At 41.5% G+C, this 14,432-nt stretch overlaps 1 protein-coding gene across 3 annotated transcripts in view; it reads left to right on the forward strand.

The window, feature by feature from the left end:
* pkn3 (protein kinase N3) overlaps positions 1-14,432 on the forward strand; it is an 87,192-nt gene that overhangs the window by 58,804 nt on the left and 13,956 nt on the right. Inside the window, exons 12-17 of one of the 3 annotated variants that reach the window (XM_080477494.1) lie at positions 322-412; positions 592-635; positions 5,780-5,852; positions 6,016-6,107; positions 6,803-6,979; positions 7,068-7,130. In XM_080477494.1, coding sequence (XP_080333620.1) covers positions 322-412; positions 592-635; positions 5,780-5,852; positions 6,016-6,107; positions 6,803-6,979; positions 7,068-7,130 — 540 coding nt within the window. The remainder of the gene's footprint in view (positions 1-321; positions 413-591; positions 636-5,779; positions 5,853-6,015; positions 6,108-6,802; positions 6,980-7,067; positions 7,131-14,432) is intronic. The other 2 variants (XM_080477495.1, XM_080477496.1) reach the window with 2 other exon arrangements.

The following is a 14,432-nucleotide window of genomic DNA, read 5'->3' on the forward strand; positions in this document are numbered from 1 at the left end:
TTTTGTACATGTGATTTCTTATTTAAAATTTTTAATAAATGTGCAAATATATCCCAAAAACTTCATTATCATTATGGGGTGTTGTTTGTAAAGGTTTGTGGAAACAGATTAATTTAATCCATTTTGGAATAAGGCTGTAACATAACAATATGGGAAATGTAAAACACTGAATACTTTCCAGATGCACTGTAATCAAACCATGTATACCATCAAGTTAAATCTAATTGTTGGTATATTTCCATGAGAACATGAATCGTCAGCAGTGTTCACACTAGCCAAGCACAAGTGTTCTGTGGGGGTTAAAGCTTCTGTGTTTTCCAGAGAAGCTGTCGTGAGTCTGAACTTCAGTGAAGATCCACCCAGCAGGTCTCCACATGGCAGCAGCAGAAGGATCAATAAAGACTCTCCATCGGTGAGAAACTCAGTGTCCCCCTGAGCAGCAGATATCAGAACAAACTGATGTTAAATGATGATTTGATGCGTTTATTTCTGCTCTCTATGGTTCTGTTGTTTGTCTTTTAACTTCTTGCGTTTCTATGGAGTGACTGATTCTGGTGTCTGTTGTGTTTGAATAATCCTGGTGGAAACAAGAGCCCAAAGGAACAGAGACAGCCTTCCATCCAGCCCAGTCCACAGTAAGTCCCCCTCCACGGGCTCTTCTATATTTATATATAGATATATATCTATATATTTGTATATCGGGGCAGCCTGAGGGCTACGCTGCCACAATGTGAGTGTGGGTTAGTGAGCAAAACCTAAATTCAGGCTCTCTTTTACCCAGCGTATATTAATACAGTCAGTCATTCTGTAAGCAGGAGCTGCTCTCCCCCAGCTTAAACTCTATATCTTATAAAGACGTTTCCTCCTGAGAAATCCAGGAAACTTCTTTATAAGATATACAGTATATATAATATATACAAGCTGAGGTCGAGCAGCTCCTGTATATCTTATAAAGAAGTTTCCTCCTCAGAAGTCCAGGAAAAGAGCACTCAACCTGTAGACATCAATCTAAACACCATTTCCTCATTCTCTTGTCCTCTCCAAGTTTATTTGTATATATTAACATATTTAAGGTGCTTTTTTTATTTGTTGGTCACTTCCATGATATTATTCCTCTCATGTGTGGAGTTTTAGGAAGGCCAATAGTTACTGTTTCCTCTGAGGAGTTTCTACACTGCCTACAGGGGTCCTAACCCCCTCATTACAACAGGAACAGATCTTTATCATGTAGGATGGGGGTCTTCAGAAGCTGGATTTTCTCTTATCAATGTTACTGTGGGGATTAACCCTGGATTTTATGTACTGCGACGCTGGTTCAATTCTTACCAAGATGAATTAACCCGGAGGCTTCCTCTAAATGTCTAACCTGCTCCAGAGCAGGTTATGTTCTGGATAAGATCACAGGGAGTATAAAAGCTCCACCTCCTGGCCAATCAGGTCTCTTAGAAAATGGTCTGTCTATTCTTAGTAGATCCTGACTGGTGCACAGATCATGAGCGGTGGGCTACTGAGAGAGTTTTTAGAGAGAGATGTAATCCTTAAATATAATAAAATAGAACCTTGTCACTGAACACTTTGAAGGATGTTTTTATTCTTGACTTGTTCCCAAGTCTGTTTCGCTCCACGAGGGTTGCAATCTGAAAAAATGTATAATAATAATACCATCACTGTAAGGTATTAATATTCCAACACAAAATGCGCTCACAAGGGGGGTGGAGCCTCAGAAGAACTCAATGGTAAATATTAACTTTAAGAAGAGCAGTGAGGAAGCTCAGCCTGAAACGTGTGTGCTGTGTGATCACAGTGCCGTGTCTGTCCATTTATATTGTCTGAAGAATTAATCTTGTATGATCTCACGAAGTTCTGCATTAATAGAGTCTGGAATTTTCTGCCAGTTTTCCTTACTGGCTTGTTGTTGCTTTTCGCCCGGCTGATTTGTTTGAATTGTTCATGTTTTAGGAGAATAATTGATGATCCATTACTTAAGCTGCTCTGCAGGATTTGCGATTGGTCAGGTGCTGTAAGCCCTGCCCCTTTCATGTGAACGTGCACCGATCCCAAAGAGAAAACCTAACGAACGAGGGTTGAACAAACGAGTTGATAACATGCTTTGTAGTAACACTTATCAGGATGGTGACTGTCTGGTTTAGATAACCAGGTAACGGGGGGATATCCTGGTATTTTAAGATGGTTCGTGGGACTTGATTCCATGAGGATGATGCCTTTGTGCTTTGAGGTTTGTGCCCTTTCTCTTCTTGGACCAAATTTCCCCCTGAGGTGAGTCCAATCCCCACTCCAGCAGACGTCAGGAATTCAATCCTGATCCACTATAGTCCAGACATTAACATGTGACATATAATTTAACTGAATAAGTATTAAATCCTTAATCGAAATAACTGCAGCTATGCAGCAGAGTTAAAAAAAAAAAAAAAAAAAAAAAAAAAAAAGAATAAATGAAGAACGGCTGCATTTTGTCATTTTGTGAAAAACTCTGCCGGAGAGCTTCAGCATTAAAGTCAGGGTGAAGCTTTTTCCATACTCTTTTTCAATAAATGGTGCTAAACAGAAATAAGTGGAGGATATAAGTGTGCTTTATTTTAATAAAACAGTTTTTACAGTGAAAGTAAGTGTTACAGTGTTCTTTAAACATTACAAGAACATTTTAAATTGATTTTAATATTCAAAGCTGCAAGCAGCCTTGATCGGGACCTGGCACTGGCCAGTCGGGGTTGGCCCAATCATGGCCTCTGGTCCATTTAAATATTGCTAAAATATACATTTTGAAGGTTTTAACAAAAAAGGACTTTTATTTTGAAAGCCAACTAAACTCTAATCTTGCTAATCCCTGAATATAAATTTTTGAGGTTTTTGATGTAATTTCTAATAAACTTGGACTTTTATTTTGAAGGAGTTTTGGCCTTTTTTTTTTTTTAAATGCCAGAACACCCCTAGCCTAGCTAACAATGTAACATCACTTTTTAAAAATTTTAATATCATTTTAATAATCATGGACTTTTATTTTGGAAAAAAAATGGGGCTTTTATTTTTGAAAAGCCATCTAGATGGCCATCTAGCCAGCTAGATTTTTAGGTATTTTTGTGTAATTTTTAATAAACAAGGATTTTTATTTTGAAAGCCAGCTCACCCCTAGCCTTGCAAACCACTTATCCATTTTGAAGTCAACGTTGTTATTTTTGATAAACATGAAGTTTTATTTTGAAAGAGTTTGGGGCTTTTATCTGCAAAGTCAGGACATGCAGGTTAAGTGGTCACAGTGCGATGGACATGGTTTTCCATAATCCTGGTGTGAATGATGAGACACTGATGGACGCAGCTGCAGTTAGTGATGTCATCAAAGTGAGACAGGATGACTTTTATCGACATATTTTGGAACAACTCTTCAGAATCCACAGTTTTCGGTCAAATATTTTCTTGAAAGGATCATTTCTTGAGAGGAAAATGTGTTGTCTTTCTGTCTGTGTGGGTTTGGAAGCAGTCAGACGTAAACTTTAGACACTAGGAAGCGCAGTTTGATGCAGACGCACGATTCTGCTCCATCGGACTCAATGATAAATGTCGCTTGAAATTGCTGGATGAAAAAAAATGACCGCATTGTTCTATCTGGTCAAAAAGCTCATGTTTTATGTGTTGCATCGTCTTGTTCTGCAGGTTCTTGTCGCTCTTCTGAGCTGCTGGCTTTGTCGATCAGAGTCACGCTTTAGCCACAGTCACCACTTGTTTTCTCATGTGTTTGGTGAGGCAGGGGGTTTGACGTTCGGAGCTATGACGGCTAAAATCGAAACTTCTACAGTCGTAAAAAAGTTGTACAGAAGTGTTAAGCAGAAGCATCTTATTTGTCATTTAATCGAGTTTTGAAGCCGATAGAATATTCAATATTCAGTCTTGATGGGCGTGCCAAATCTGATGAGCTTTTGAGGGTGTTTAGGGGTCATATCTGGGTCTAATGACGCGGCGGAATAGGAAACAATAAGAAAACAATAGGGTCCTTGCCTCCAGGCCAGGGCCCGGTTGTTCGAAACCAGGTTATCATTTAACCCACCGTTAACTTTAACCAGGCGTTATCTTGACGTTAAAGTTAGCACACCTCCGGACCAATACTAACTGTTTACCAGTGGTTAACCCTCACCATGGCGTTCACTGGCAGCGCTGCGTTCATGATACCAGTTCAACAAAGGAAGGACAGGGTGGACTGTGGACTGAACTTTGATAGAAGTCAATACTGGAATGAAGAGTTCCGCCTCTATGGAGCCCCGGAGTGGCCATAGAAAAACAATATAGAAATAATAATATATATATATATATAACGCGTGGAAATGAGACAATAATTAGTAATCTCAAATGAATAACTGGAGACAGCGAGTTACTATCTTGTTCACTCGTATTATATTATTTCAGCAATGTCGCCTCCATCCCCTCATATTTGCAGTTCTGGAGCTTTGAGATGAAATGTGGAGCTCATTAGATTTTGGTGTTTTCTAACTAAAGCATGTGAAATCCAGACGTGTTAAACTCACCTTGGTCCAGAAAGAGAGGATCTCATTCTCAGCAGCTCTGAATCATGTATTCCCTCTTTACCATCAATAAATGAGCTTGGGGCTGATTTTTCACCATTTTGGCATTACAAGGTGACTTTCTGCTGCTTTCACTTTCTTTCTGGACGTGTCTGAATCAAAAGCTTCAACATGGAGGAATGGAGGTGTAGAGTGATAGAACGCTGCTCTACAGCCGTTTCCATGGTAACCTACAGAAACACACGCTGACCGACAATAAAAGCTCTCTTTCACATGAAGCCATTAAAAGGCTCATTTAATGGCAAAAAACTCCAGTAGTTTGTTTAGTAGTTCCTGATGAACCAAACACTTTGCTTTATTATAAGGAAGTTGTGTAGAGCTTTCATCTCCAGTAGTTTGTTTAGTAGTTCCTGATGAACCAAACACTTTGCTTTATTATAAAGAAGTTGTGTAGAGCTTTCATCTCCAGTACTTTGTTTAGTAGTTCCTGATGAACCAAACACTTTGTTTTATTAGAAAGAAGTTGTGTAGAGCTTTCATCTCCAGTACTTTGTTTAGTAGTTCCTGATGAACCAAACACTTTGTTTTATTAGAAAGAAGTGTAGAGCATCCCAAAGCAGAGCAACACACCCTCATACAGACCTCTCCCTTCGTGGTTACAAGTAAAGAATCTCACGGCCAGAGGTTAAATGATCTCCTTCCTTCGCTTTATTCATTTAGGTAAGGACTTATTATCTGGTTCCCATGCATTATTATTATGTTTCTGTGTGGCCACTCAGTTCACTTTCTAGATCCTTCTCTCGGGTCCAAATTAAAAAAAGATGAGGCAACATGATGCGTCATCCGATCATCCAGCCCGGTTTTGGTGTTCCACTTTAATATCCTGGCAGCAGCGTAGTTTGTCATGTTTTATGGTCGTTTTACAGACCAGATAAAAACACTGCGTACCTCCACCACAACGTTTAAGACAAAACGCAGAAGCAAGGAGACCTGAAAGTGGGCGGAGCCGCATCAGGAACATTAACCACCGTTGATAACCTCACAGTTAACTTTGATGGCCACGTTAACTAACGGCATGACTAACCATGTTTCAGACAACGCATATTTAACGGTGGATTAGCTAACGGCGGGTTAAGGATTAAACCGGTGGTTAGGGATTAACCAGTGGTTAAAATAACCCAGTTTTGAACAACTGGGCCCTGGGCTTTTTGGCTTGGCCGTTAATTTAGCTTTTCTTTGTTCTGGAGCAGGTGGGAGGACGGACTTCAGATGGACGACTTCAGGTGCATCTCCGTCCTGGGACGAGGTCACTTTGGGAAGGTATGTGTGTAAGTTTGTGCATTGAGTAAAAGCAGATAACAATTACAGTTTAATTCCACCTTCATCCTCTAAATCAGTGCTCCTCAGTACCTCTGTCATATGTGTTTAAATGTATTGAAATGTCCCTAACCTTCATTGCTCCTGTATCTCTAAACTGGACTAGGTGTTACTAGCAGAGTACAAGAAGTCCAACAAACTGTTCGCTATCAAGGCCCTGAAGAAAGGGGACATTGTCACACGGGATGAAGTGGACAGGTGAGCAGTTCCCCCACTAGAAGCCTTTAACTTGCACAGCTGCAACGACTGCGTGGAGAAAGAAAAATATGTTGGAAAAAGTAAACTATTAAAAGTATGAACTATTTTCTTACTGAATTTACACTTTGTATACGCTTGTATTCTTTCAAATCTTATGTCAAGTAATACAAGAACTGGCTTGGCTGATATGATACTGATCATTTATAGAAACGCTTAATGGATGAGGTACATTTCAGTTTATATGAAAAAAGTTTGTTTAAAAGCTATAATTTCAAATACAATAAGAAACTATGCTTGTATCCTAAACATTTTCTTAACTCTGTTATTCATGCAAAACTGATTAATATGTAAGTGAAATACAAATTCAAATCTCAATGCAACATGAAAAAGCTCCATTTTAATGTGAACTAGTTCAAACTAATATTTCAGTGAACAAAGACGAGGATCTGATGGACACTGATGGACACTTTGTGATGCACAGCAACTCAAAGGCTTGCAGAAGAGTTTCAAAGACAAAACATGTCATGCAGATATTTCAGAAATGTTCAAAATTCAAGCGACATATTTGTGAAGCTTTGTAACTCACAAACCCAAAATGTCATCTTGTGAATGAGTAAAGATATTTTGGAATATTGTTTGATGTTATTAGGCTTTGTTGCAGTCCAGTGAGAAACATGCTTCTGCTTCTGTTTCAGTCTCATGTGTGAGAGGAGGATCTTTGAAGTGATCAACGCCTCGCGCCATCCTTTCCTGGTCAACCTGCACGGCTGCTTCCAGACGGCGGACCACGTCTGCTTTGTGATGGCCTACTCTCCCGGAGGAGACCTCATGACTCACATCCACACCAGCATCTTCACCGAGAAGCAGACGTGGTGAGCTCCCAGCCCCCGTCCAGGACGCCCGGCGCTCTGCTCTCTGCTGCTTCACCCGTCTCCATTACGTCTTCCTCTCTCACCACAGGTTTTACTCCTCCTGTGTGCTGCTGGGTCTGGAGTTCCTGCATCACAACAAAATTGTTTACCGGTGAGTGTTTCTGTCCGGCAGATTGAGCTGTACATTATAACTCCATCACACTAGATAATCTGGGAGACAAACACCATCAATCTTTAGAGGATTTAGCATAAAACTGAATCACTAAAGTCACTTCAAGTCAATATCCGATTGTACAACATCTGCACAGAAATCCTTTCAATGAACCCTTTGGACCCTTTCCAAAAAATGGGACTATCATTAAAAAGTACATTTATTTCCATAACATCATTCAAAAATCTAAACTTTCATATATTATAGATTTAGGGCCCACAATTCAAACGATTTCAAGTATTTATTTGTTTATTTTGACACAATTTGGGCTTCCAGCTCATAAAACCCATGAAAACAGGAATTCAGAAAATTAGAATACTGTCAAGAGAACCACCATTTACTTCTCAGTTTTTTCAGGAAAAAAAGGAAAGAAATTAGAATCACATCAAATTAATCAAAATATGGTACTTTCCAAATGATATATCAATCTTCAATACTTGGTTGGGAATCCCTTTGCCTTCATCACTGCCTCGATGCGCCGTGGCATTGAGGCAGTCAGCCTGTGGCCTTGCCCGGGAGTGATGGAAGCCCAGGTTTCCTTGATGCTTGCTGTCAGCTCTTCTTTATTTTTGGGTCTGGTGGTCCTCATTTTCCTCTTCATAATACTGCAAGGATTCTCAATGGGGTTCAGGTCTGGCGAGTTGGCTGGCCAGTCGAGCACTGTGAGGGCACGGGGGCATCAAAGCAGGTTTTGGTGCTTCTGGCAGCATGGGCAGGGGCCAGGTCCCACTGGAAGAGGAACTCTGCATCTCCATACAGATCCTCAGCAGAAGGAATCTTGAAGTCCTCTAAAACATTCTGCTGGACTGTTGCGGTGACCTTGGATTTAACAAAGCAGAGTTTACCAACAACTGCACCGGACATTGCAGCCCAAACCATGACTGACTGTGGATATTTCACACTTAACCTCAAGCAGCTTGGGTTCTGTTCCCCAACCGTCTTTCTCCAAACCCTTGGACCTTAATTCCTCAATGAAAGGCACACTTTACTTTCATTGGAGAGCAGGACCTTGGACCACTGGCCAACAGTCCAGTCCTTTATCTCCTTGACTATGAACTTTTGTGGCTTACCCATCCTATCAGTGATGGTGTTCTGGCCAGTTGTCAAGTCTGCAGTCTTCCCCATATTGAACCAAACTGAAGCAATTTAATGACACCTGGGGAATCCTGTGCAGGTGCTTTGAGTTTAGTAGAAGATTAGTGTTATACTCAGTTTAAAACATTCATGCCCTGCAAAATTTGGGCTGCAAGTCCCTTGCAAGGTTCCTACACTTGTTACTGGTCATTTTAGTGTAATTGCATTGTTTAAGGTTCTGCGTGGTCTTGCACTTAAAAATAAGCGTGATTTCAAACCAGGACAATTTGGGTTTGGTTCACTTTCACACTGCACTTTTAAAAACGGACAAACCACTGCAACAAGGTCCTGCAGCTACAGCAGCTGCTGGTTTGGGTCACAAATAAACACTGATGAGAAAATAAAGCTCTAAAGAAGATGAGAATGCAGCTTAATGATTGTTCAGGATCAAAACCTGAAATTCCTCCTGTTCAGATTCACACACTCTAAAGAAATACGTCACAGACTCTGTCATCCTCAGTCTTTCATACAAATGTTTTGCTTTTGAGTTTCTAGGTTTAGTAAAGCAGAGCCTTTGCTAAAGGTCTTTACCTTCTGTTTCCCCATGGACGTGCTGGAATGTAACAAACTTGATAAAAAATTCATTCACAACAAATTAAGCAGGAGTACCTATCCAACAACCTATATGTCAGCCATTTTTACATCATCTAAACATAAGTCCACACCAAAGAAATGAAAGAAAACATCAAAAGCCACATAGCGTCACTTCATCAACTCACATTTATGACTCCAGAGCTCTTGAAAGCCAGGTAATGACACACACGTAAACTTGACAACACATGTAAGCAGATCATGAAATCATTTTTATTTAAGAGTTTAACAAAGTTTAGACACACCTTCTCATTCAATGTTCTTTCTTTCTTTCTCTCTCTCTCTCTCTCTCTCTGTGTGTGTGTGTGTGTGTGTGTGTGTGTGTGTGTGTGTGTGTGTGTGTGTGTGTGTGTGTGTGTGTGTGTGTGTGTGTGTGTGTGTGTGTGTGTGTGTGTGTGTGTGTGTGTGTGTGTGTGTGTGTGTGTGTGTGTGTGTGTGTGTGTGTGTGTGTGTGTGTGTGTGTGTGTGTGTGTGTGTGTGTGTGTGTGTGTGTGTGTGTGTGTGTGTGTGAAAGCTAATTAATGATGCAATGCACTTTGGGACTGCTCTAGCAGTTGAACAGGACACAGATAGTATTATGTATTAAACAAAAAAAGTGTGAAATAACTCAAAGCAAGTAGCCCCTCTGTTGACGTTGCTGCAATCCCTCTGCCTTCTCTCAGTGAGCTTCATGAGGTCGCCTTCTGACATGCTTTTTACTTCACGGCTGAGCCTTGTCAGGGTTCATTTGTGGAATTTCTTGCCTTATCAACGAGTTTGGTACCATCAGTTGTGTTGTGCAGAAGTCCGGTCGATGCACATCTGACAGCCTAACAGCTGTTTGATTCTTGACATAATATGAATTCAATCAGCTCATTAAGAGAATCAACAGTCCATCATTACTTTACCAACTGAAAGTCAGTCAGTCTGGAAAATTGCAAAACTTTGTATGATTCCTCAAGTGCAGTCGCAAAATCCATCAAGTGCTCCAATGAAACTGGCTTTCATGAGGACTCATGAGGAAAGGAAGACCAAGAGTCTCGTGCTGCTCAGGAGACGTTCATCCGAATCACCAGCATCAGGAATCACCTCAGGTTAGAGTCCAGATAAATGTCCAGAGGAGACTGTTTGTCAACAAGCAGATAAGATTTATTTGGGCCAAGAAACACAAGGAATGGACATTAGATCAGTGAAAATCTGTCCTTTGGTCTGATGAGTCCAAATTTCAGAAGTTTGGTTCCACTGGAACAGATGGTGTGGGGAGGCTTTGCTGCTGCCACTGCTGGAGAGTTATACTAAATTGAAGGCACAGTGAACCAGCATCCATCCAGTTTGTGTTTAGTTTATAATTCAACAGGACAATAAAGCCAAACACACCTCCAGGCTGTGTGAGGGCCAAGTAGGACCAAGAAGGGCTGCCAGATGACCTGGCTCCACAGTCACCTGACCTAAACCCAGTTCAGACTGTTTGGGATGAGATGGATCCCAGAGTGAAGGCAAAAAACCAACGAGTGCTCAGCATCTCTAGAACTCCTTCAGGACTTTTAGAAGAACTTGCTCCGTTCATATACGAATATTTCCTAACGAAACCTAAACAAAATCTCACAGAGCCTCCCTGCCAGGCCCAACAACCCCAACGCCGTGCCATGCTCCTTGATTGTAAAGGTTCTGGATTGCTCCGTCAAAGAAGATATTCTAAGGAAAGCATGGGAGAAGAAAAAAACAATGTCTAATGGAGGGCAGATATACTTGGACCACGACTTCTCTCCCGAGCTGCAGAAGAAGAGAATGCTTGTGCAGGACACAGTTAAGCAGCTGAAGAACATCAGAGCAAAGTGTATTATCCCTGCACAGCTGAGTGTTCCTCGAAGACGGTGAGAAAACCTATCCCACGATGTCAGACGCTCTCCCTGTACTTGAGAAGATGGGGGTGAAGGTACACCTGGACGAGAGGGAGCGACAGGAAGCAAAACGCTTCCTTTAGTTTTCCCACGGAGGATGGAGTCACCAATTCAATTCAATTCAATTTTATTTGTAAAGCGCTAAATCACATCAACCAACATCTCAGAGCCTCTTACAATGATAGAGAACAACAGAACCCAACTAAACCTTCCAGAACCTCTTACAATGATAGACAACAACAGAACCCAACTAAACCTTCCAGAACCTCTTACAATGATAGAGAACAACAGAACCCAACTAAACCTTCCAGAACCTCTTACAATGATAGAGAACAACAGAACCCAACTAAACCTTCCAGAACCTCTTACAATGATAGAGAACAACAGAACCCAACTAAACCTTCCAGAACCTCTTACAATGATAGAGAACAACAGAACCCAACTAAACCTTCCAGAACCTCTTACAATGATAGAGAACAACAGAACCCAACTAAACCTTCCAGAGCAGCGGAAGGAACAAGCAACAGTGGAAACCAGGAAGAACTCCCTCTCAGGAAGAACAGTTCATAAGAAGTCCCTCTTCAGGAAGAAAGGGGGCGGAGCCTAGACTCTGGAGGGGGGGGGGCATCCGCCTTGACCGGTTGGGGGGAGAAGTACATGGGATAGGACAGGGAGAGGGAGGAATAGAAGAGGGAGAGAGAGAGGAATAGAAGAGGGAGAGAGAGAGGAATAGAAGAGAGAGAGAGAGAGGAATAGAAGAGGGAGAGAGAGAGGAATAGAAGAGGGAGAGAGAGAGGAATAGAAGAGGGAGAGAGAGAGGAATAGAAGAGGGAGAGAGAGAGGAATAGAAGAGGGAGAGAGAGAGGAATAGAAGAGGGAGAGAGAGAGGAATAGAAGAGAGAGAGAGAGGCAGACAGGCCAGAGAAGTACAAATACTAAGAAAAGTCTATGATGAGCGTTGGTCTGATGATGAACTAATCTCAGTCTGGAGTTTAAGGGCCGTGCCGTTGTGGGGGGGTCCCGGTGCTGTGGGGGGGTCCCGGTGCTGTGGGGGGGTCGGGTAGTAGGACCGTGGTAACTCCACTCTGGGAGTCTTGGGTCTGATCCCCTGGATCCTGCTCCCCTCCTGTCAGGATCTGGTGGCTCCAGTAATGTTGTTACACAGAGAGAAAGAAAGAAAGACAAGAAACAGAAGCTCCAAATGTAGAGTTCCTCCCTTTAACGGGAGAGAGGAAATCCCCTCAGCAGTCTAGGCCTAGAGCAGCTCAACTTAGTGCTCCTATTTTATTCCTAATGAGAAGCTCTATCAAAGAGGAAGGTTTTTAGTCTCCTCTTAAATAAACTAATGGTGTGGGCCCTTCGGACCGAGGCTGCTAGTTGATTCCAGAGTAAAGGAGCCATATGGCTGAAACTCCTGCCTCCTCTTTTACTTTGAAGGACTTTAGGGATTACCAACAGTCCTGCATCCTCAGAGCCAAGGGCTCGTGGAGGGTGAGACCCTTCTAGAAGTTTCTCCATATAGGATGGAGCCTGGTGATGAAGAGTTTTAGATGTGATCAGAAGGATGTTGAATTCTATTCTAGATTTGATGTGAAGCCAGTGTAAGGATGCTAAGACTGGGGAGATGTGCTCTCTTCTTCCAGTTCTGGTTAGTAAACCTGCAGCAGCGTTCTGCTCTAGCTGGAAGATCCTAACAGAGGAGTTTGGACATCCTGACATTAGGGAGTTACAATCATCTCATCTTCAAGTCACAAAGGCAGGAAGCATTTGTTCTGCATCTTTGAAGGACAAGAAGTTTCTCATTTTTGCAATATTCCTTAGATGGAAGAAGGCTGTCCTGGAGACATGTTTAACATGGGACATAAAGGACAGATCCTGATCAAAAATAACACCCAGGTTCCTAATATCACTGTTAGAGGTTAAGGTAATATTATCTAAGGTAATCAGACTATCTGAAAAGTAATCCCTGAGCTTTTTAGGACCTAGGATTAGAACCTCAGTCTTGGATGTGTTGAGCATTAAGAAGTTGATAGACATCCAGGACTTAACGTCCCTGAGGCAGGACTCTAGTTTAACAAGTTGGTCGGCCTGATTGGCTTTAACTGATAAATAGAGCTGAGTATCATCTGCATAACAATGAAAGTTAATGTTGTGTTTCCTAATAATATTTCCGAGTGGTAACATCTAGAGATTAAACAATCTGGGTCCGAGGACGGAGCCTTGTGGTACTCCACACAGGACCCGTTCATGTATTGAAGATTTGTTATTTACATGAACAAATTGAAAGCGGTCAGATAAATATGATTTAAACCAGTTTAAGGCTAAGTTTTTAATGCCGACGGCATCTTCTAATCTCCTTAAGAGTATATTATGATGGACAGTATCAAATGCAGTACTAAGGTCCAGAAGAAGTAAAGCAGATAGAAGAGCTCTATCTGAGGCCATTAGAAGGTCATTAGTAACTTTTAGCAGAGCAGTCTCTGTACTGTGGTTCATTCTGAAGCTGGACTGAAGGTCCTCTAACAGATTATTCTCCTGCAGATAATCCTGGAGTTGTTTAGCCACTACTTGCTCCAGAACCTTTGACAGGAAAGGAAGGTTGGAGATGGGCCTGTAGTTTGAGAGAAGGCTTGTGTCTAAGTTTGGCTTCTTAATGAGAGGTTTAATAACTGCTAGTTTAAAGGATTGGGGCACATAGCCTATTGTTAGAGACTGGTTAATAATTGCCAGTATAGAATTATTGATTAGTGGCAGTGCCTCTTTCAGAATTCTAGTAGGAATTGGGTCCAACAGGCTAGTAGTTGGTTTAGCAGAAGAAATAAGGGAGTTTAGTTGGACTAGTTGTATTTGCTGAAAGCATTCCAGATGACTGTTAGGTTTAACCAGTTCCTCTGTTATGGGGCTAACGGACGGTAGGGTTTGATGGATGTTATCCCTAAGCCTTGTCATTTTATTTTGAAAGAACTTCATGAAGTCCTCACTACATATATTGTTAGGAATGGTGGGCTCAACACTATTTTGGTTCTTGGTCAGTTTGGCTACAGTACTGAAAAGAAACCGAGGGTTGTTTTTGTTTTCCTCTATTAAGGATGAGTAGTAATCAGTTCTACTTCTACTCAGAGCTTTCTTATAAGTTTTGAAGCTATCCTTCCAGGCTATATAATCTAGCTCTGTTTTTGTTGAACGCCAAGTTCTTTCTAATCTACGGGAGCGTTGTTTAAGCTGGCGGGTTGATGAGTTAAACCATGGGGAGGACTTTTCCTGTTTTTTCATTTTCATTTTTTGAGGAGCTATGTCGTCTAGCGTTGTTTTTAGCATATCTGTCAGACTGTTTGTTAGGTGTTCAATGTCTGAGCTAGCAACAGTATACGGGTCAGGAAGATTCACTGCTGATTCTATAGCAGAGGGAATTCTTTCCTTGAATTTAGTTACTATGTTATCAGAGAGAGACCTGGTTAACACGGCTTTAACCGGAGGGTTAGAACTATTTAGAACAAAGTCAAAGGTTATTAAGAAGTGATCTGACAGGAAATCATAGTGAGGAGAGATGGTCAGATGCTCTATATTCAAACCATAAGTTAGAATAAGGTCTAGGGTCTAGAACCAGCCTCCGCCTGGGAATCACCGAGGACTTGGC

This window comes from Lipophrys pholis (genome assembly GCF_963383615.2).
Source record: "Lipophrys pholis genome assembly, chromosome: 12".
NCBI lineage: Eukaryota > Metazoa > Chordata > Actinopteri > Blenniiformes > Blenniidae > Lipophrys > Lipophrys pholis.